Genomic DNA, 24,556 nt, shown 5'->3' with positions numbered 1-24,556 from the left:
CTGGCTTTGGATTGGCCCAACTCTGCCCATTGCGGCCATTAGAGGAGTCTACCAACGGATATAAGACCTCTCTTTCTCTCTCTTTGTATCTGCCTTTCAGATAAACAAGTAAATCTTAATAAAAATGCCCTGGCCTGAAGCGCCGGCATCCCTTATGGGCAATGGTTCTAGTCCCAGCTGCTCCTCTTCCGATCCAGCTCTCTGCTGTGGCCTGGAAAAGCAGTAGAAGATGGCCCAAGTCCTTGGGCCCTTGCACCTGTGTGGGAGACCCGGAAGAAGCTCCTGGCTCCTGGCTTTCGATCAGCACAGTTCTGGCCATTGCGGCCAATTGGGGAGTGAACCAGAGGGTGGAAGACCTCTCTCTCCGCCTCTCCTCTCTGTGTAACTCTGACTTTCAAATAAATAAATCTTTAAAAAAAAAGAAAAAAAACTCAAAACTTGGAATAGTTACTTCCCTTCCCAGCAACCACCTGATCTTCAGCTAAACCACAGATACTGGCATCATACATTAATTTTCCATTTACTTCTCAACCCATCACAATCTGATGTCTGACCCAATCCCTCTGCCTAAACCAGTGATATTCAGTATCTATTAAACTGGGTTTCACTGGAGTCGGCACTGTGGCATAGTGAGTAAAGCCACCACCTGCAATGCCGGCATCCAATATGAACGTTGGTTCAAGTCCCTGCTGCTCTGCTTCTGATCCAGCTCTCTGCTATTGCCTGGCAAAGTAGTAGAAGATGGCCCAAGTCCTTGGGCCCCTGCACCTGCACGGGATACCTGGAAGAAGCTCCTGGCTTCGAATTGGCTCAGCTCTGGCCATTGAGGCCATCTGGGGAGTGAACCAGCAGATGGACGACCTCTCTATCTCTCTGCCTCTCGGTAACCCTGCCTTTCAAATAAATACAAAAAAACATTTAAAAATAGTTAAGTGAAAAAAAAATTGGGTTCTACTTAGTAAATATCCCACAGAAGTCTCTTATCATTATTCTTACCATTCTCATCACATCACTGGGACCCACTAATAAGTATTCCACCTCATCTCCCCTGTTCAATTTATTTTCTAAGAAAGAGTAAGCAAGCAAAGATTTCAAAATACAAATCTGATTATGTTGCATACATACTCAATGCCCCATCCCACTTTCTTTAAACTCTTCAAAACCCACTGCTCTTAGAATCAAGTTCAAGCTCCCATTTTAACATTGCCTGAATGATGCTGTATTATACCATACTGGCTCCATCTGCTACTCCCTCCAACTACTATAGTGTTATTTTATCTCTTCAAATTCTTTTTTTATCTTCATATATGCTACCGTATCTGCTGAACAAATGACATCTATCTGAATATTCATCACTCTTATAATCCAGAACAGAGTATCTTTGTCTTCCATACTATATGCCCTCTGTAAGAAAGTGATTCTCAATATACATATTTGTTGACTATTATATTCATAATAACAAAGTTTAAAAAACTTACTTCATGGGGAAGATTAGTCTGTATGTCTAGTGACATGGCCAAAAAGAGTAACAGAAGATATAGTAAAACATGGTTAGCTAAGTGGTAGCAATAAAGAGTATTCTGAGAGGCAAAATAAACTGAAATATTAACATGGTCACTTACTAATATGCACATTTCTTAAAGAGAATGAGGAAGACTTTAAAACCTTTGACTCACAAGCTTTTCTTTCTCTAGTTTTTGCAGTAAATTCTCCATGTTACTTCCAATCCTTGTCTTTTCTACAACTTCATAAAGACTGCAGTACATTCCATTCTTCAAAACTGATGAGGAAAAAAAAAAGTAAATATCTAACTGAAGTCTGCTTCCTACACATTTTAGTAAAATCATATTACTTTACCTTCATTTGGGCCTAAGTACGTTTCCTTATAAAACAGTGCTGGAGGGATTTTCTGTTTCAGATGATCAATACTCATAACTGTTTCAACATCTAACTTCTCAGGACTGAAAGAAATCAAAAAAGTATGTTTGCCTCACCTGTATTTTTAACCCTAGCAATGGTATCTCTTTGTTTATCTCTCATAGTTACAAAAATACTTGAGGGAAACAGAAGGGCGTATTCATTAATATCCCATCTTTATTCTAAACAGAACTTTAACATGTTAAGTCCAGATGTCCATACACAGGTAGACAGTTTGGCAACAAAAGCCAGAAGCTGAGCCTTTGTGCCAATTTTACTAACCACAAAGATTAAAGTGTTGTCATTTTATAGTGGTGGTCACAAAATACTATTTTAGACTTTTTTATTCCAACATACATTGCATATAAAACTCTGTATATTTTAACCAAACTCACTACATCAAACTTCCTTCCATCAAGGAGCTGGTACCTTATAAATCTATTATATTCTATTCAAGTTGCTAGATGAGAAACACATCTAACTAGGATAAAACTTTGAAAAATTACTTCTCATATTTAAAATTACTAGAAAAAAGTTGCATAACATAAATAAGATCCCACTAGCAACCACCAACTATTTTCTTAGAATGTAACATACTTACAGCTTGATAGGCAAAAAAGCTCGAGTGGGTGACCTCAAAGAAATGTAACAAAGAAGTTTTCCTTTATTTAAAAGCTGTCCTTTCCATAAGGTGTAGTTAAATTTATCTAAATAAAAAAATGACACAGCTCAGTCTCTTAACAGCTCAAAGAAGTGAATGCAGGTTTATTAGAAATGAGGGAAAGAATTTAGAAACAAGGCTTTTAAGCCGAAAATTTAAAAGATACTCATCTACTCACACTAAAGTTCAAATGTTATCTTTTCCTCTAAAGAAAACACCAGCTACAAAGAATGATAAATTTATCTGTCACTAGCAGGCGTATGACCTAGTGGCTAGGATGCCCATGTCCCACGCTGATATATCTATTTTCAGTACCTGGCTCTGGCTCCTGACCTAAGCATCCTGCTAATGCAGACTCTAGGAGGCAGCATCAATGCTTCAAGTAACTAGGTCCCTGATACCTACATGGGAGGCCTGGATTGTGTCTAGTCCCCAGCTTCCTGGCCCAGCATGAGCCACTGCAGGCATCTGGGGAGTGAACCACTGATAGGAGCTCTGTCTCTCTCTCTGACTCTCAAATTAAAAAAGGGAGAGGTGGAAGAGCGGGAAGAATCTTTCCTTAAAATAAAAATTTAAGAAGAGAAACATTTCACAATCTTTTCTTACATCTATTTATTCTTTCAATTTATTTAAAGTAAAGAATGTAGAAATCTTACCTACGTTTCTATCCACATTAAAGCTGTTGGATCTACAAGTAAATTTTTAAAAAGAGAAATGTTACTGATTGAAAACATGAAAGTTAACATTTAGGACCTTGATGTAATATTTTAAAAGGCACATTGCACAAAGTAATTAAACTCTTCTTCCAAAAAGGAAAAGCAATTGAACTATTCATTATAAAATTTAATAAATCCAAGTCTTGTTAAAGAAAAAGTATTTTACTCAAATTACCCTATTTGTCCAAACTTAAGGGAACTTTTCCCAAAAAAAGATATTAAAAAAAGACATATTCTACATTATTTATATATATTCACTCATCACTACATACTTAATAAACTCTTATTATTTACCAGGCATAATTTTTTCTAAGATTTATTTATTTATTTGAAAGTCAGAGTTACAGAAAGAGAGAGAGAGAGAGGGAGAGAGAGAGAAAAGTCTTCCATCTACTGGTTTACTCCCCAAATGGCCATACCAGATGGAGCTGCACCAATCAGAAGCCAGGAGCTTTTTTTAGGTCCCCTACGGTGGTGCAGGGGCCTAAGGACTTGGGCCTTCTTCTACTACCTTCCCAGGCCATAGCAGAGAGCTATGGAGCAGCCGGGACTTGAACCGGCACCCATATGGGATGCAGGCAGCGGCTTTACCCGCCATGCCCTTATCAGGCATAATTCTAAGTAACAGGATTTCAGGGATAAACAGAATTAAGTCCCTGCTTTCATAGAACTTACTATCTAATGAGGAAGACAGACAACACAGGAAGTACATAGTTACCAGATGATGGTTTTAATTTCTATGGGAAAACAGAGACATAAGTGTATAGGGAGTAAAAATAATCATCATCATCATCATCATCAAGGCAGGTGCTGTGGTATAGTGGGTAACAACTCTGCTTTTGTGACACCAACATCCCATATAAGCACCGGTTCAAGACCTGGCTAGTCCACTTTCAAAACAGCTCCCTGTTAATGTGCCTGGGAAAGCAGCAAAGATGGTTCAAGTGCTTGGGCTCAGGCATCCATGTGGGAAACCCAGAAGAAGATCCTAGCTTTGGACTGGCTCAATACCAGCTGTTGTGGTCATTTGGAGAGTGAACCAGCAGATGAAGACCTCTCTCTCTGCCTCTTCCTCTCTGTAACTCTTTCAAATATATAAATAAATCTTCAAAATAAGAGATGCTTCTGTAAATAATAGGAATATTTCATAAAATACCTTAGCTGTAGCTGTTTTTTTCATGTGTGTCTGTGTATATTCCAGAAATTTCCAAATTGTAGGAAAAACCCCAGCCTTCAATTGCAGGTAAAAGGAAATAGAGGCCAAGTTATAGAGTGGTCCACTACAGAAAGTCTGTCTAGGCAGGGGCCAGCACCATGGCTTAGTAGGTTAAGCCTTTGCTTGCAGCACCAGCATCCCATATGGGCATCAGTTCATGTCCTGGGTGCTCCTCTGCTGATTCAGCTCTCTGCCTACGGCCTGGGAAAGCAGTGGAAGATGATCCCAGTGCTTGGGTCCCTGTACCCGCGTGGGAGACCAGAAAGAAGCTCGTGGCTCCTGGCTTCAGATAGGCTCAGCTCCAGCCATGACAGCCATTTGGGAAGTAAACCAGCAGATGGAAGACCTCTCTCTCTGTCTCTCCCTCTGTCTGTAACTCTGTCTCTCAAATAAATACATAAAATCTTAAAAAAATAAAAATCAGAGACAGCCTTATGATATTGTCACCTTTAAAGAGAGACATGAATAAACTACACACATAAATGTGGAAAGACAACAAATGAGCAAATGCAAGGTATTCACTGCACAGTGACACAGCAGTGTTCAGTCAATGCTTGAATGAAATGCTATGGAGGGGGCCGGCACCGTGGCACAGCAGGTAAAGCTACCATCTGCAGTGCCGGCATCCCATATGGGTGCCTGTTCAAGTCCCGGCTGCTGCACTTCCAATCCAGCACTCTGCTATGGCCTGGGCAAACAGTGGAAGATGGCCCAAGTCCTTGGGCCCCTGCACTTGCATGGGAAGACCCAGAGGAAACTCCTGGCATCTGGCTTCAGATCAGCACAGCACTGGCCATTGCAGCCATCTGGCGAGTAAACCAGCGAAAGAAGACCTCTCTCTCTCTCTGCCTCTCCTCTCTTTGCGTAACTCTGACTTTCAAATAAATAAATAAATATTTTTTAAAAATGCTATGGAGGTCAACAGATGGGATCAAAGAGGTGGCAAGGAAAACAGCCAGTCATCAGTGCTAGGGGTGCAACCTCTTAAGTGCTACAGGTCTTTTAAAGATCACTTATGAAAAAGAGTGAATATATATAATATGGATTATAAATAGTCTTTTAAAAATGAAAACAGGGGGCCAGCATTGTAGTGCAGTAGGTTAAGCCTCCGCCAGAATACCACATGGGCGCCCATACATGTCTGGCTGCTCCACTTCCAAATCAACTCTCTGCTAATGGCCTGAGAAAGCACTGGAAGATGGCCCAAGTGCTTGGACTTCTGAACTCATGTGGGAGACCTGGAAGAAGCTCGTGGTTCCGGCCTTTGGATTGGCCCAGCTCTGGCCACTGTGGGCATCTGGGGAGTGAACCAGTGGATGGAAGACCTGTCTCTCCCTCTCTTTCTCTCTGTAACTCTGCCTCTCAAACAAATAAGTAAATCTTTTAAATAAAAAAAGACAAAGGAAACCTAACTGTTTTGATATTCTGCAAATTAGTACTTTGCGACTATGTAAGGTTCCCAGGGTTCGTTCACTGACACCAAAAAACTCAAATGATTTAAGAGGAAAAAAATTTGATGCATAAAATTGATAAAGATGTCAATCTCAAAATGATCTTAAATGTCATGATATGTGATTTTTTTAAAAGATTTATTTTATTTATTTAAAAGACTTATAGAGAGAGGTCTTCCATCCGCTGGTTCACTCCCCAAATAGCCACAATGGCCGAAGTTGGGCCAATCCGAAGCCAGGAGCCTAGAGCCTAGAGCTTTTTCTGGGTCTCCTACATGAGTGCAGGGGCCCAAGGATTTGGGCCATCCTCTGCTGCTTTCCCAGCCACATTAGCGGGGAGCTGGATCAGAAGTGGAGCAGCCAGAACTCAAACCATATGGGATGTCAGCACTGAAGGCGGCAGCTTAACCCTCTACACCACAGTGTCAGCCCCAGTATGTAACTGGCGTTGTGGTGTGATAGGTTAAGCTGACACCTGAGACATCAGCTTCCCATGTGGGTGCCAGTTCTCTACTTGGGATCCAGCTCCCTACTAATGTGTGAAGAAAAGCAGTCTTTGGACCCCTGCACTCACATAGGAGATACCCCCCAACCCAATGGCTTTCCAGGTTCCTGCCTCTGGCTATTTCTATCCCCGCCTATTTCAGCCATTTGGGGAATAAACCAGTGGAAAGATCTCTTTAACCCTGCCTTTCAAATAATTTTTAAAAAGCAGTATTTCTAAATCAAAATGAATCACATCATTTTAAATATGTATAGGTACCCAAAATAAATAGACATTCCTATATATTTCTCCTATATTCCTATAAATTAACTTATTCCATTCAACTAAAACATTTTGTGGAAGCACCATGGGAAAAAGGAGGCAACTCCTTTGTATTTGGTCACCTTGTCTAAGAACTTATGAGAAAACATCAATGGTACTCAATACTTGCTGAAAATCAGAATCACCTGGAAGCTTTTAAAAACTACATATGTCTAGGTTGCACTCTAAATATCGATTTAACTGGTTTGAGGTGAGGCTGGGGCATCTTTAGTAAAAATTCCCCATTCCAAGAGAGCTAACACATATACCAAGTCTCACTTTTTTTTTTCTCTGTCTCTCCCTCTCACTGTCTACCAAGTCTCACTTCTAAAAATTGCCATTTACTCAACTACACAAATCTTTAATACCAAGATAAAGACTTTAATGGGGCCAGTGTGATAAAATGGGTAAAGTCACCAGATACAATGTCAGCATCCAAATGGGCACTGGTTCAAGTCCTGCCTGCTCCACTTCTGATCCAACTCCCTGCCTGGGAAAGGCAGCATAGGATAGTCCAAGTGCTTGGGCCCCTGCCACCCACATGGCAGATCCAGAGGGAGCCCCTGGCCCAGCCTTGGCTGTTGCAGCCATTTGGGGACTGAATGAGCAGATAGAAGATCTCTGTCTTTCTCCCTCTCTCTGTAACTCTGCCTTTCAAATAAATAAAAAGAGGTTAACCACGTGAGGTTTGAGTAAATTTTAGTTTTTATTTTCAAAATGTCTGACCTTCACCATGAATTTCATCATAAATACTTAAGTATCCAACTAATTTCAAGAGAAATTAAAAAAAAAAAGTAAAGAAAGTGATCCTCCTAACTCAGCAGCACAGGCTCTGTAATAAATCACCCATTTATGTCTAAAAGTCATAGGTCTTACCTTGATGAAGTTGCAAACTTTGGTGATTGTATATCATCTTTATAAGTAAAAGACACAACTGCATATGGACATACGTGTCTAGGTCTTCGCCTTAGTTCATCAAAGCCATACTCATAAAAATAATACTAAAAATTAAAAAACGCAGAATTAAAAATGCAGGAATTAGAGTGGAACCATGTATTTATATCTGAATTCTGAGAAACAGAAAACCATTTAGGCACCTCTGACAAATTTTTTTTAAGCTCCATTTGTCAATTCAACAAATATAATTTGTATTCAATACTCATTTTGATGTAAAATATTCTGCTTCTGTGTATCAGCTCTCAGGGTACAATCAGACATTCTAAAAGTTTACTTCTAAAGAGTTGCCCACTGGGCATGTCCAACACATTTCTTAATAAGCATATTAAGAGTAGAGTCTAGGCTCCCAGGTAAACCTAGAAAAGCCAACTTGACACAAAAAGCAAAATACAAAAGATACAATCTCCACCAAATATAACTACCATTTTTATTATTAAAAAAAAAAAACTTATCAGGATCCAACTGCAAATAAAGCAGAAAAGGAGATGTTGAAAAAATACACTCATAGGTGACAAAGGCAAGCAACTCTCTTCCCATAATCCACCAGTATCTTCCCTTCACCTACTCACCACATTCATTAAGCTAGAGTTTTGTGACTTGCAGACTAGTATCTTTCACTTAAAAACACTACTTGAATTTATAGACAAAGCAGCATTGTCCCTCAAAGTCCATTCCCCTAGGAAACAACTGACTTCAATAATGCTGCTGTTACTGCAAAAATGTCTCAGAATCCTTTTAAAGTCTAAAGCCATTACACAAGTTCTCCTAGAAAAAACCAGTAATCCCTTATAGTTATACCTCATATCTACCAATACTACTATTGTCCAGAAGGTTATCAAATGAGTCAACTCCAGGTGACTGGTAAATACTCAACAACTGGTCGTCCCCACCGAGATTCTTCAAGAAGGGAACAAGAATCACATGCTTTAAACAAAGTAAAAATTAAATAAAGAACATTTCCAGGAACATTATTAACATCATACTTTCTGCACACAATTCATTTGAATATATATATTTTTACGATAAAAACAGTAACATTACAGTCAAATCTCATAAAAGAGTAAAATCCATTTTAAATGCTTAAAACCTTTAAATGCTTACTGTGTTATCAATTACACCTGAATAAAACTTAAAGCAATTAATTCTAGGTATGCATCTTAAAAAGTGTTCATAAAGAGAGAAAATGTCAATAATATAAAATGTTATAAATTAAGATATTTCAAAAGCTTCAACTTTACCTTGAATGAAAAGTACTATTTTAAGAGGCACTGTCTTTATGTGCCCAGAAAAGTCAAGATTCCAAAATGAAATGAGGTGTGTTGAGGGCAGCTGTTATAAAAAAATCAAGCTAAAGACAGAAACTAAATGCAGGGAAACTTAGATTAAAGAATCTGAATATTAGCCTTTAGGCTTGAGGAGTGACTCGGCCAACCTGGAAACACTGAACAAACAGTAGAGAGAGACAATGGAGGCCGGCAGAGTCTAAAGGGTGTGGTAGCAGAGGGAACTGAAAAGGAGACACTTAAGGATTTGGTAGCAAACAGATATGAGGTCTTAACATTAAAATAGATCCAGGCACCTACCTGTGTAAGCTCATAGGCTCTGTATGCCAAAAGTGATGTAATTCTACAAGCATTCTTCGACACATGACATTCATGCTTTGGTGTTGGGTCCAAAGCACTTTTACTTAACATAGATTCCAAACTTTTAACACCCATGGGATCATATATACTCTTTATTTTACCCTAAAACAAACAAAATCTTTTAAGTGTTCCCCTAAACCTAATTATTAATTATATCACATTTACATTATACCATATTCGTTGAATATAGATCACCTAGACTGTATCAACATTTTTTTCCTTTAATGCCTGGTAAGTATCCAGTACTTTTTACCGATACTGAAGCAGTACAAAAACGTTAACCATAAAAAAACTATACGAATTTGTCTAAAAACAAATAAATAAAAATTATATAAAATGCTCTTCATTAACCTAAGCTACAGTAACAAGTTATCCTCCTCCTTTTTTTCATTCTTTGGAAAAAAAACAAACTTAATACAGTTAGCTTAAATCGAAGACAGCAAATAAAAATCACTCTCAAAAGTACATTCATATACTAAACACCAGTAAACATGGAACTCTAATGGAATTCCTAAAATATTTGGGGTCAATAAAGATCAAAATCAAATGCTACCTTTGATACGTGTAACAGAAAAGTTAAAATTACCTTCATTATTTTAAAAATAATAACATCACCCACTGCCCCAGCTTCCAGGGGATTAGCTTGCAATAAATCAGCATACCTACAAAGATAGATACCTAATGAAGAGGAGAAAATTAAAGAATTTTAATAAGTACAACATGAGCACACATACACAAAAAGAGTATTTACCCTAATAAGAGATAAAAGCTTTGATACGTTTTAAAGCAATTTAAGGATAATAAAGATAGCTGATATTAAACCAAAGCAAAAAAAAAGATACTAATCACATTTTTCAAAATCACTAGAAAGAGACTTTTTAAAATTATTATTTTATTTATTTATTTATTTATTTATTTTTTTGACAGGCAGAGTGGACAGTGAGAGAGAGACAGAGAGAAAAAGGTCTTCCTTTTTGCCTTTGGTTCACCCTCCAATGGCCGTCGCAGCTGGAGCGCCGCACGGATCTGATGGCAGGAGTCAGGTACTTCTCCTGGTCTCCCATGGGGTGCAGGGCCCAAGCACTTGGGCCATCCTCCACTGCACTCCCTGGCCACAGCAGAGAGCTGGCCTGGAAGAGGAGCAACCCGGACAGAATCCGGCGCCCCGACAGGGACTAGAACCCGGTGTGCCGGTGCTGCAAGGCGGAGGATTAGCCTAGTGAGCCGCGGCGCCGGCCATAGAACAAGACATTTTTTAAAAAGTCTTTTGAATTAATCTTTTAAGCAATCAGAAGCATGCAAAATCAGACACCAAAGATAAAAAATTGGTTTTACACCACAGAACCTGATACTAGTCTCTTTTTCTGGAAATATGACAAAATGCACATGAATTTAATTATAAGGACTCCAGAATTACCCAAGATAATACATTAAACACAACTTAAGAGTAAATAAATATAAATGAAAAAAGAATGATTACCCATGGAAGGACTGCCAAGAATTGTTATTTTGGACTGGCCCACCTGTAATCCTTTTTCACATATGCTTTGAACCTAAATAAACAAATCATTTTTCACCTTGCAGTCATAACAGCATTAACATGAGAAAAATTTATAAACTTGTTTTAAATAAAACCTAAGGTTCTAAACTGTATATATAGAGGTATACACACACACACACACACACACACACATATATTCCACGTTACAGCAATTTTATATAACAACTTATGACTAAATACCAATGTGAAACTGACTTACTTCCAAAGCAACCATACCTGGATTTCATTTATATTTATGCCAAGTCTGATACTCTGGGAATTCCTGCCACTCATAATCATCCCCTTTTAAAGAGAATTAGAACCAGCAAAATATTCAAATAAAAAGTCCACTAAACACCTTCAATTAAAAGGGAAAAATAGAGGCCGGCGCTGTGGCACAGTGGGTTAAAGCCCCAGCCTGCAGCACCAGCATCTCATTTGGGCACTAGTTCAAGTCCTGGCTGCTCCACTTCCAATCCAGCTCTGTGCTATGGCCTAGGAAAGCAGTGGAAGATGGCCCAACTCCTTGGGAAAGCTGGGAGATCCAGAAGAAGCTCCTGGCTCCTGGCTTCGGATCAGCTCAATTCTGGCCGTTGTGGTCATTTGAGGAGTGAACCAGCAGAATGGAAGACCTCTGTTTCTGGCTCTACCTCTCCCTGTAACTCTGCCTTTCAAATAAGATAAAATAATTCTTTAAAAAAAAAAGGGGGAAAAATAATTATAAGCACATAAATAATAATATGTTTTTTAAAATTATTTGAGATAGAAGGGGGAGGGGATGCAGAGAGCTCCCAGTCGCTACCTCATTCCCCAAATGCCATCAATAGCCCAATTCAACCCAAGTCTTCTACATGGGTGACCCCAACTACTTGAGCCTCCCAAGGTCTACACCCAGCAGGAAACTTGAATCAGGAGCCAGAGCTGAAACTCAAACTTAGGCACTTGAGCACACAATGCCTCAACTGGTGTCTTAACCACCAGATCAAACATTTACTTGAAAACAATTTTTTTTAAATAGAGAGATGAATTAATTATCAAACCAATTCTAGGGGGAAGAAAACAGGGTTACTACAAAGAAAAAATCAGTACATTTAAAAATTATGAAACAATAAGCTAAATTATTTCTTCTACTTATATATCCAAACAGTAATAACTTATAATTATCAGGTATAAGGCTGAATAAATACAAAATTAGTACCTTAAAATGGAAACATCTTCAAATTATTTTATAGAGTTGACTTACCTGGTATCGATCAACCATAAGAAATGCATAGGATTCTGAAAGTTCCTTATCTAAGCGACCATCAGACTTCAGTTCTCTTCGCTTTTCTGTAAACTAAAGAAAACTGAACCTGTAACAACTCCTTAGCTTGTGATTACATATTTAAAGCTAAAAGTTTAAATAATATTCTTTAAGAAATCCCAAGCCTCTTAAGTAGAAATGATCTTTTCTCTCCCTGTACTTTCTGCCCCTCAATCTTCTTTCCCATTTCAAATGGCTCTTTACTCATACAAGCCAGATGAGCATTTAATGTTAATCACTTTTAACTAAATTTCCACTAAAATTTACCACTCCAATTATCTCATATACATTCACATTTTAATTATCTTTGTATCTACGTTTTCAATAATACTGTGCACTGCCTGCAGCAGGTGGTTTAATAAATCTGCACTGAACAACCAATTTCTAGACTATAAACTCAATTAGGAAAATGAAAACTGGGGCCAGCACTGTGGCACAGCAGATAAAGCCGCCACCTGCAGTGCCGACATCCCATATGGGCACCGGTTCAAGTCCCAGCTGCTCCACTTCTGATCCAGCTCTCTCTGTGGCCTGGGAAAGCAGTGGAGGACACCCAAGTGCTTGGGTCCTTGCACCCAAGTGGGATAACCAGAAAAAGCTCTTGGATCCTGGCTTCAGATCGGCACAGCTCTGGCTGTTGCGGCCATTTGGGGGGTGAACCAGCAGATGGAATCTCTCTGCCTGTATTTCTCTATAACTCTTTCAAATAAATAAATCTTTTTTAAAAAGAAAGAAAACTTTCATTTCTTTTAACTGGATTCTCAATGCCAAGCACATAAATATATGGCACATATTTACAGGATTGAAGAGTGGCTTATTTTATTACTTCCAATTTAAGTCATCCTTAAAAGCTGGCTTTTCTAAAACACAAATAGATACAAATTCAAATACAGAATATCTAATATTTTATATTCAGTACTCACACCATTTCTTTTCTTCAACAATTAATGAATCTTTAGGCAAAATTTAAAAATCTCTATCATACCATGAAACCATTTCAAACTACCAAGGTTTTAATATTCTCTAGGAGCCAGTAAGTAACATTAACACCCCTTAGGGATCTTTTCAAAGTTAAATTTTGTAGTAACTGGTTCAACTTATAAAAGTACAAAATTAATAGTATTTCACATCCACTATAAGCAATACACATTATTATTTTTAAACATCTCATTTGCCCTACCTCAGAACTACATATGCTGGCTTTTCCTGATTCGAAACTCAGAGACTATTCTAATTTGTACATGAACATGTTCATTAACATGTTCAACTGCTCTCCTTTGCTCCCAGTTTTTCATTAAGATTTCCACTAATATAACAACATATCCAGCCACTAGCAAATAACTGCAGAAAAAATTAAGCACACCCAAAACACACACATTTGATTTCATTAACTACCTTTGCAGTTAGGCATTTACTTAGATACCTCTTACTCAAAATAAAGAACAAAAAGCTTCATGATGAACTTACAATTAAACTTACATTCTAAGGTATTCCTAATCTTAAGATTCATTTTCAGGACAAGAAATCACACAGTAGCAAGAATTTAACATAGCAAATGAATTCGTTACAGCAACAACGTTTAGGAAAAAACAGATGCCATCCAAAACTTGTTTTCCTTTCCTACTTTGACTTGTTTAAAGCTTTACGATTTCTAGAGAAAAAGACTTCCTCTGCTGTTATCTGGCTCTGATCAAAATCTCACAGTAAATACAAATTAATACATACCTCCTTTTCCAAGAGCTCATTATGTATCAAGCAAGCACGTTTGTAGTTAAAATTTGCTACTGAGGTTGGTTCAAGGTAAGATGAATGGAGAATATTTAAAACATCTTCAAATTCTCGAGAGCCTGAAGTTAATGGCTGGAAAAGCGCTACAATAAAAAAAATTAGTAATTTTAAGATTACTCCATAATAAGTGTAGCTTCTTATATTTTTGTGGGTTTATCTAACTTTAAGTGAAAGTTAAGACATCAAGCCTTATCTTGTGACATGCAAAAGAACTACTTATTAAGAAAAATGAAGGGGCCAGCATAGTGGCACAGGTTAAGCCACCACTAGACGCCAGCATCCCATATGGTCACCGGTTCAAGTCCCAGCTAAGCCAGTTCTGGGCTAAGGTGCGTAAGAAAGCAGTGGCAGATGGCCCACTTGGGCACCTGCCACTCACTTAGGAGACCCAAATGGACAACCCCAGCCGTTGTTGCCATTTGAGGAGTGAAGAAGCAAATGGGAAGTTTCTGTTTCTCCCTCTAACTCTTTTAACCTATACTGACCAGTTCCTTCAACTATGACATTATGTAACTACACACACAAACAAGGTGGTTCCAATTTTGCATAACATATGGGAAGCTATATTAGGCTACTTGAATTGCTTAGACTCTAATAAGAACCTGTGCATGTACTGTTTGTCTCAATTCCTATTGTCATAATTTAGATGTCTAGGATCATGTATTTCCTCAAATCAAAAGCTAACACCATAAAGGACAGCATAAAAATTTTAGTTGTGTGTATAAAATATTTTTACTAAAGTTGGAAATAATAAAATACACTATATCCAAATAGCTTCTTATAGTTATTTTTTGTAACAACTTATTAAAATGCAAACATCTGGAGCTTTAGGGTTAGCCCTGAACACAAACACCAGACCAAACGTTTACTAATTTTGTGAAACACTGTGCAATTAAGTTGCTTAAACCGACATTAGTTCAGTTCTCTTATGTTGAAAATGCTATCCTATTATATGCCATATACCATCCATGTCACAGCATCTAAGTTTTTATTCCCCACGTCCCATCCATTCTACATCCCACCTAATTTTTAGAAGATGTAAATCAAATATCCAGTTTAGGGGTAGGCATGTGCCCTATTAGCTAAGATGCTTGCATCCATATCAGACAGCCTGTGTTTGATCCCAATTCCAGCTTCCAGCCAACACAGACCATGGAAGACAGCAGCAATGGCTCAAGTAATTGGGTTCATACAATACTGAGTTCCTGGAGCTGTTGCGGGCATTTAGGAAGTAAGGAGTGAACCAGTAGCTGTGAGCACCCTCACTCACTTGGTCTTTATCTCTAGCTCTCAAAAATTTTAAAATTCAATGTGTTCTTTGGGATTACTGATCTAATAACTTCAATTTCCACTTCATGCATGACATATTTTAATTTACTAATAATATACAACATCACCTATACATACAAATTTCTCCCAAATCAAAAAGAAATCTCTTAAGTTTCACTGTAGATAGAACTACTCGTGTTATACCCACTACCTTAATTTCTTCAGACACTTTTTAATAATTGTCAACAAATGTCATGGTCAAAATGCTCTTCAGCCACTAATTAAACAATGTTCTATTCTTACATACTCATAAGAGTAAGGTAATAAAATGCAGCTAACAATTTCTTTTTCCTATATTTTCTACAGCAGACTTTAACAAACACCAACGTCAAATAACAGATTCATTCACTTACAAAATCACACATTTATATATATGTATATTACATAAGTATCTGTAAAAAATGTAGATTTCAATTACAAAATGTATAATACAATTGGGATTGCACATTTTAAAAAGAAAGTCAACATTAAGTTATAGTAATGCAATAAAAGATAATGGATGGCTTTAAGCAAGCTCAACAACAAAAAAACATCAAATAGCAAGACTACTAAACACAGAATGTACTACTCTAAGGTATCTAAAATGTACCAAGAAGTACATAGCTTCAAATTTCTATGAAATTTTATAAGCCTACATAAAAAGAAATTAGTTAACCTGCCCCAATACTATTTCCATCACCAATGCAACTGACAAACAAATTTCTGTTGACATTCAAGTTATTCCCAAAAACATACTTAACATTTCCATTTCATTCCAAAGTCAAGTCCTGGGATCATGTCAAAGTACCCAAAAAGACTGTCAACAGAAAAAGGATTCTTCAGAATGTAAATACAGAAAGGTTTCAGGTCTAACAATAAACATCCATGTTCTAGGTATTTTGTATTTCAAATGTCTCAATGGCTTTACTAAGCCAGAGTCAGAATTTTATTTTTTCTAATGATGATTTCAACAAAAATAACAGTATGCTATTAATTACCTTTAAGGATTCCAAGTCAACATGCTACTAGAAACTAAGTTCCCATTCTGAATATATATTCCTTTGTGGTCTATGTTAGAGGTCTCTTAATACTGCACATATCCTAATCAATACATCTTGTCATTTCTTTTAAATAAAGTATATGCACAGCACAATCTCAAGAATGAGGCAGCAATAACCAAATGGCTATCCAAATGGGGAGCACATTTTATATATAAATCTTTTCATACATGGAAGTTATCCAATATTCTGGACGTTTTTGTATTCTGTATTCTAGTTATTGAACCTAATCACTATGAGTCATTACTACTTTTCAGAACTCAGAGCTTCACATGCAATATCTCATTTGATCATCAAAAGTACACTATGAAGATCAATGTGTTCACTTCTCAAATGAATCTAAGATAGGTAATAGTTGGCCTACTCCAAGGCTCATACCATTAATGAATGAAAAGGGCCACTGGAATTCAAAATCAAAGGATTTGGCTCCAAATTTCTTCAAGTAAAATGGAGGTGGAATCTCCAATCATGTGAAGAGATGGGGAAATGTGGTTGTTTTTTCATTTTGTAAATCAGGAAATCACATATATGACTTGAGACAAAGGAAATTTTCTATAAAGAACAAAAAACTTGACTCCTAAGGCTCTTTCAACCCTCACATCTTATTTCAAATCTCTTATTTTTTTTTTTTAATTTTCCTGTAGAGATTACAGGACCAAAAAATCCTAACACGTTTTTGGTGTACAAATACTACAGCAGTATCAACAAAAGTTCTTTCACACATTAAGAAACTTGAAGGATTTCTATTAAATGTACAACAGAAGGCAAAGCTGATTTCTGATCATATAGTTTCCCTATTGACAAAGTTATTACAGAAGTATTTTATGAGACTGAAGAACACAGAATTAGAAGAGCATTTAGAAATTTCTAATTCAGATGAGGAAACTGATAGTATAATAGAATGATAACTAGAATTCCAGTCTCCTGACTTCCAGCCATACCACCATGAATTGTTTTTTCACTAATAGCCTTACAAACATATTCAAGAACTAAATGTTACATTTAAGCCATTGGCACAGGCACAGATATAACAGGTCAGCAAATAGTAGCTTGGTTCGTTAAAGAACATTTTTCTCAGTTTTACCAATTTGGTGTTACTGTAGACTTTTGTGTAGTATGTATATATGAAAAAACTATCATATATAAACAAACTAACCCTTAAAAATAAAACTGGACCACTGCTATCAAGACATACAAGTTGTTGGCCGGCGCCGTGGCTCACTAGGCTAATCCTCCGCCTTGCAGCACCGGCACACCGGGTTCTAGTCCCGGTCGGGGCGCCGGATTCTGTCCCAGTTGCCCCTCTTTCAGGCCAGCTCTCTGCTGTGGCCAGGGAGTGCAGTGGAGGATGGTCCAAGTGCTTGGGCCCTGCACCCCATGGGAGACCAGGAGAAGCACCTGGCTCCTGCCATAGGATCAGCGCAGTGCACTGCGGCGGCCATTGGAGGGTGAACCAACGGCAAAGGAAGACCTTTCTCTCTCTCTCTCTCTCACTGTCCACTCTGCCTGTCAGAAAAAAAAAAGACATACAAGTTGTTAATAGAAAGCACAAACAGCTTTCTGATTTAAAGTAACTCATAGAAGAGTAGTCACCAAAAGGAGGCCAGGGATAAAGATGGTTTCCAAGTCTTTCTGAATCCAAAACTAATGGCTTCTGGATAATGATTACAATATCTATCCATGTGTTCTTTGAAATAAAGATATTAAAAAATCAACTTTCTTCCACCTAAAAATGTTTATACTCATATTATTTATATTTATATTCATACTTTGGGAATGGGGAATCTCCTTTATCAACAAGGCTGAACACAATGAATTAGGAATGAATACACTGGCAGAAATCAAGAGGAAGCAGTACATATATGAAACCTGACTTTTTGGACCAAGGACAAGTCAAAATAAACTCTACTTCATTACCTAGAATTTACATGCACCATCAAATGTTCCATGTGGATGAATAGGTTCTACCTAGAACTCCCTATTGGGTTTACTTTTATGTAGGAAGATCAGTCAACAATACACAACTATTGAAAGACCATGAATATTTCCATAAAAAAGACAATTGCAGGCCCAGCACAGAGGCGTCCTGAGCTAATCCTCTGCCGGCAGCACGGGCATCCCATGTGGGCACCAGTTCTAGTCTGCTCCTCTTCTGATCCACCTCTCTGCTATGGCCTGGGAATGCAGTAGAAGCTGGCCCCCACCTCCAGGCATGGGAGACCCAGAAGTTCCTCGCTCATTGCTTCCGATCAGCCCAGCTCCAGCCATTACAGCCATCTGGGAAGTGAATCAGCAGATGGAAGACCTTTCTCTCTCTAACTCTACCTCTCAAGTAAATAAATCTTACAAAAAAAAAAAAAAACAACTTCAAATTCTGTAGGACAAGATGGAGGTTGAGAGATAATTAGCCATTAATTCTCATGGATTAAACCAGTACGGAATCCACTGCATGAAAGCAGATTGTTTTTGAGACTCCCTTGTGCCCTAAAGAAAACATTAACCATTAAATATTCCCCAGGAGGTAAATTATCACTATTCCATTTCTCAGAAACTTTGGAGGAAAATATTCTGCCATAAGTAAATTAAAACAGGTAACTATTTTTTGATAATTTACTAAATTTACTGATGGCAATAGTGCAACAACTACTAACAAAACGCAAATATGACTGTCTTTACATTACAAGAAATAGCCCAACCAATAAATAACAATCAAAATCAGTAAAAATTACACCCTGTAAACAAGTCATTTAATCTGTCAGCATTCATTAAATGTATATATAGTGAACACAATTTCTGAATCTTAAAATCCCACAAGTATAAATACATGGTTTTCATTTTTTTAATTACAAACAAGTAAAACCAAAAGCTAACCTAAAACCTTACAAAAAAGAAAAAATGCTACACTATTGAGTAGTGGTAAAAGCACTCCATATCTAAGCTTAAATTCCAGCTCTATCATTTACTAACTGTGATTATGAACATGTTACTTCTCAGTACTTCACTTTCCTCATCTGTAAAATGGAAATGGTACCTATCACAAAGGACTTTAAGATTTCAGCTAATGTATGTAAAGTGCTAAGAATCTGTCAACATTACTACTCAATTACAATAGCAGTATTCTGGATGCTTTGTTATAGTCAAGACCAAGAAAGGAACTCTATGGGTCACTTTATACTCTTCTTAATTTTTCCATTTAAGGCATAAAAATTCTTAAGTCAATCTTAATTTCACTGGAAAAGCAATTAGAGGTCTGCCATATTCTGATACTAAAATGTTCAAGCAAATCTGAAAATCATCTGATACCCTCAATAGTAAGATTCATGACTATACATGTGTATTCAAATACTATACATAAGAGGAGTACCTTAACCTTTCAAGTCTTCCAAGAGATGTTGGGATGGAGTGTGAAACTTGCAGCTCCTGCTGTGTCTGATGAAGCATTTTTTTTATTAATGAAAGAGTTGAAATTTTCTATGACGTTTCATCCCTAAGCACTAACTTCTCTCAAGTTTGAACAGGATAAAATCCAGTGATAAAATAACTGCTTATTTAACTTCTTAAAGTTCTATTTAAATCGCTACTGTACTTTTTCAACAGCTGCTGTTCAGTGTATAAACAAGTCAAAAAATTTTCACTAAACATGAAAAAATCCTTACACACAACCCTTTTGTTTCTAAGTGAAAATGGAAAACAATTTTTCCCCAAGGATTACTGGACTCAAGAGGGAAAATTACGGTTTCTATTTTCTAAATCCTGAATTGTTTGTTTTTAATGTGTTCAACTAAATTCTGCGTGACAGAAACCTATGAATCTGGTTTACCTAACACAACACAAAACACAGCACACATCTCCTATCCTTGCCCCCCAAAACGACGGGACTTCTAGGCCAATTTTCTGGTCGTAACGAAATATTAGGTATACCATATTCTTAGGCACCTAAAACCTAATAAAAGGGAGTAGACATCAAAAGGTTTTTATCAATTAAAAAAATTTTTTTTCAACCTCCTACCACATAACTAGAGTCCATTTGAACATACTTCCAACCTATTCTCAATAACGTAGGTTGGACATAACTTTTCTCATAATCATAATTCTTAACACAATTGATAATCTTGACTTTTAAAGTAACTTTCTGAATGCTAAAATAACATTAAACTCAACTATTTCTAGAAACATTGCTCATGTCAATGGGCAGAGTTAACTTCATTTCTATCAACATGGTTTCTCAAACCAAGTATTTCCTCGGCTTTGTCATCCAAATAAAAATGAACTTTTTTTATTCTACTGATAAAAGGCTCTAAGAATTCCAGTTGTACAAAAGGAGCTGGTTAATATATGCACAATGCTTTAGTGAAGATTCTAGGTCTTCTTCATTGGGATTCAAATGACCCAAAAAAAATTGGTTTTTGCAAAATAAAAATTTTCCATTAGTTTCCTAAGTAAGTCATGAGAAACTGAACCATGCAGTAGAGCAAAAGTTGTCTAAATTCAGATATTCAAAATTACTGGGCAAATATAATTCCCTAATAGAAGCAAACACTAGTTTTGATCTCCACTACAAATTGACTCCTTCTTGAGTCACAGTATGGAATTAAGGTTGAAATAGGTAAAGGCAGTTAATGTAACTGTTCCCATAGTGGTTCCAAAAACTAAGGCGTAACTTTTCTTTTAATCTTAAGGTCTGCCAACTGCGAAACCAAACTGTGGAGATTCTTGGGCATAAGCTAGTCTCTCTTTTTTCCCCCCATTGGGAAATGACTGCACCAAGAACCTACCTTCTTTTCAAATACAAGAAAAACCATACTAAATTTGGATTTAAAGAGAGAGCTCTATTTAATCTAAGTCTTCAGAACAACCAAAAAGGTCTACATGGAAATGAAGTGTGATGGAAAACAGCAGTGTACGTGGCTCGCATCTCCTAACGGGGCTAGCTAAAAGAAGGGAAGACGCTGACATCAAGCAAATTTCAAGTAGACACTTAGAGCTGAAGAACTTTCCACAGGGAGAAGCAGCACTTGTGGTCCTCAGAACGCAAAGAGCTTGGAGAAAGCCTCAGAATCCATGGCCACGGGCTATTTCCACAGGGAGACTTCTGGGAAGCATCCTTAGGAGGACACATCGGCTTCTCTGCCTTCGGGGACTGGGAGGGAGGGGCGCCGAGCACCAGCTTTCCTCTCCGGGAGCTGCAGCCTTACGGACAAGCTTCCAACCTGAGCTACTTCCAACTTCCACGGGCAGAGGGGGAGCAGCAGAGCGTGGTTGCACCGCTTTCCTCTCGCACCAAGCGCAGCAGCTGGGCGGCCGTGGCAGCGAGGGGAGAGGCGGCTGGCGCTGCATGCGTGTTTACGTGTCTCGGATGGGTGTGGGAAGGAGACAGAGAGGTTCTAATGAAAAGATGGAGGGGAGAGAGAAAGGGGGGTCGGGGAGAAGGGGAGGCACCACCTTTCTTTTCTCTGCTCTTCCTGGGGATCTGAAAACTCCTCCTAATTGGCCTTTCGGGCTCTTCCGGGCCTTTGGGCAGAGCTGCCGCGCCCGCCTCAGAGGAGTCCTGAAGCTGCTCGTGGCTGAAGCTCTGGGCGGCCTCGGCCCCCGCGGTCTCCTCGGGCCCGCCGCCGCCGCCGCCGCCGCCGCCGCCGGGCTCGGCGATGAGGAGGCCGCCGCCGCCGCCATTTTGTGGGGACGATTCATGCTCCGGAAGCTCCTGCTTCATCTCTTCGTTGCCGCCGCCGCCGCCGCTTTCCCAGCTCGCGTCCGTCGGCGGCGAAGCCTCCGTCTCTGCAGCAGTCGCCATCGCGCCGCCGTGAGGAGCTCCGGGAAGCTTCTACCCACAAGGTCGTCGGGCGAGGGGGGAAGGGGCGGCGGGCTGGCCTCGCCGCCCAGTTACTCTCAGCCCACCCACTCCCCTCCCCCCGTGGCCGCGGGCCGCGCTCCTGACCCAGCAGCTCTTTGGAGCGCCGAAGTGGGCGCCCCGACAGTGCTGCCCTGCCCGAGGGGCCGCTCCTCGCTCGGGCAGTTCTTCAGCCGGCCCCCGCCACTCAACGTGCTCGCGTCGGGCCCGAGAAGGGGCGGGGCCGTCGCAGGCTGGCTCCGCCAATGGGAACGCGGCTCCCGCCTCCGCCAGTGCGGATACACCCTGCCAGGGGGCGGAGCCTCCAGGCGCCGGAGCCCGCCAAAAGGGGCGAAGGCAACGCCCGGCCGGTTCCTCGACGCCGCCGTTGTCCGCGAGGTGCAGGTCGTCGGCGGCTGTTTGTAAACTCCCGGGCGGCAACCTGGCCGACGCTGCCCTAGAAGAAGATGAAGTCGACCTTGTCCTGTGAGCTCTGGGCGGCACCCCTTCGAGGGGAAGATCCCCTCCCCCTGAGCAAGAGGCTTCAGAGCAGTGGATTCTGGATGACTCCAATTTGTGACTTGTTTGCATGCATACCAAGGCCCGGAAGAGATAAAGAGAATGGGTTTTGGCGATAAGAGCCTGGGTTCATCTGCCTACCATTCTCAGCCATTGCTTCTTTACAATGGAATACTCCCACCTGCCCTATTCTAAGATAAAGCTCCAGCAAGCACTGTATTAGGAGCCTTTAAAAAAAATCTATTTGTTTATTTGAAAGGAGGAGTTGCAGAGAGAGAATTTCCATCTGCTGGTTCACTCCCAAATGATTTCAACTGCCAGAGCTAAGCTGATCTGAAGCCAGGAGCCAGGAGTTTCTTCCGGGTCTCCCACGTGAGTGCAGGGCCCCGAGCACTTGGGCCATCTTCCACTGCTTTCCCAGGAGCGTCGGCAGGGAGCTGGGTTGGAAGTGGAGCAGCCGGGACTCCAACCAATGCCATATGAGATGCCGGCGGGTCTGACAGCCGTTGGCTTTACCTGCTATGCCACAGTGCCTGCCCCTGTACTAGAGGTCTTTGAAAGGGCCTCATTACTTAGTGTTAGCAAGACTGGGCTCTGGAGTGGTTGAAAAGTAAGGGAGCTACTGGCTTTTAGACTATATTTGCTTCTTCTAATTTTTTTTTTTGCTTTCAGTTTTCCTACAGTGAATGTATATTATAGAAAAAATAAACTTTTGTAGCCACATCTTAAAAATATATACAGGCATTGTGGGTTAAGCATCCCATGCTGATACAGGAACACCAGTTGGAATTCCAGTTAGTCTGCTTCCCATCCGGGTCTCTGCTGATGCACCTGGAAGGCATCCAATGGTGGCTCATGTACTTGGGTCCCTGCCACCCACAAGAGGGACCCATCCTGCATCCTGACATGGCCTGACCCAGCCCCACCTGTTGGATACCATATGGGGAATGAACCATTGGAAGGAAGATCTCCATCTCTCCCTCTCCCTGTCCCTCTGCAAATAATCTTTTAAAAGTATATACAGCAAGTTGTCACTCTCCCTTTAACTTGATAGTCAAGGGGGAGGACCTTTTAAATACTCTAAATCTAGTCAGCATAAACTAGCCTGAGTTCTGGAGAGTATAGCAAATACTGTATAGTCAGGAGTATAGCCAGGAGCCCTGAGCTGTTTCTGGGTCTCTCCTGTGAGTGCAGGACCTCAAGCACTTAGAACCTTCTTCCTCTGCTCTCCCAGGCGTATGAGGAGGGAGCTGAATTGGAAGTGGAACGGCCAGGTGGAGCCGGTGCCTAATGGGATGCCAGCGTCATAGGCAGGGCTTAACCCAATATACCACAATGCCAGCCCCCACTGCAGGCTTTTGGGGAGTGAACCAGTACCAGTGCACAGAAGATCTCCATCTCTCCCTCTGTCTCTATAACTCTGCCTTCAAATAAATAAACCTTTAAAACTATATTTTTAGGGCTGATGCTGTGGTGCAGCAGTTAAAGCCCCAGCCTGCAGTGCTGGCATCCCGTATGGGTGCCGGAATCCCAGCTGCACTTCTGATGCAGCTCTCTGATCCGCTTGGGAAAGCAGTGGAAGATGCCCCAACTCCTTGGGCCCCTGTACCCATGTGCGAGACCCAGATGAACTCCATGCTCCTAGCTTTGGATCAGCTCAGCGCCAGCTGTTGCAGCCATTTGGGGAGTGAACCAGCAGATGGAAGACCTCTCTCTGTAATTCTCTCAGATAAATAAAATAAATCTTTAAAAATTAATTTAAAAATTTTTTTTAAATTTTTTTAAATTTGACAGGTAGGGTTATAGACAGAGAGAGAGAGAGACAGAGAGAAAGGTCTTTCTTCCAT

At 39.7% G+C, this 24,556-nt stretch overlaps 1 protein-coding gene across 1 annotated transcript in view; it reads right to left on the bottom strand.

Moving 5' to 3' along the window:
• Nucleotides 1–22,420, bottom strand: part of TASOR (transcription activation suppressor) — a 52,562-nt gene extending 30,142 nt beyond the window's left edge. The window contains 11 exon segments of the mRNA XM_008260818.5: nucleotides 1,677–1,780; nucleotides 1,858–1,961; nucleotides 2,519–2,624; nucleotides 3,235–3,266; nucleotides 7,643–7,767; nucleotides 9,307–9,468; nucleotides 9,953–10,044; nucleotides 10,847–10,919; nucleotides 12,150–12,242; nucleotides 13,935–14,080; nucleotides 21,806–22,420. Of these exon segments, the coding sequence (XP_008259040.3) occupies nucleotides 1,677–1,780; nucleotides 1,858–1,961; nucleotides 2,519–2,624; nucleotides 3,235–3,266; nucleotides 7,643–7,767; nucleotides 9,307–9,468; nucleotides 9,953–10,044; nucleotides 10,847–10,919; nucleotides 12,150–12,242; nucleotides 13,935–14,080; nucleotides 21,806–22,154 (1,386 nt within the window). The 5' untranslated portion in view covers nucleotides 22,155–22,420.
• Nucleotides 22,421–24,556: the final 2,136 nt, after the last annotated feature.

Source organism: Oryctolagus cuniculus, chromosome 10 (assembly GCF_051225735.1).
Source record: "Oryctolagus cuniculus isolate XC-2025 breed Fujian yellow rabbit chromosome 10, ASM5122573v1, whole genome shotgun sequence".
NCBI lineage: Eukaryota > Metazoa > Chordata > Mammalia > Lagomorpha > Leporidae > Oryctolagus > Oryctolagus cuniculus.
This window is presented reverse-complemented; position numbering and strand designations above follow the sequence as displayed.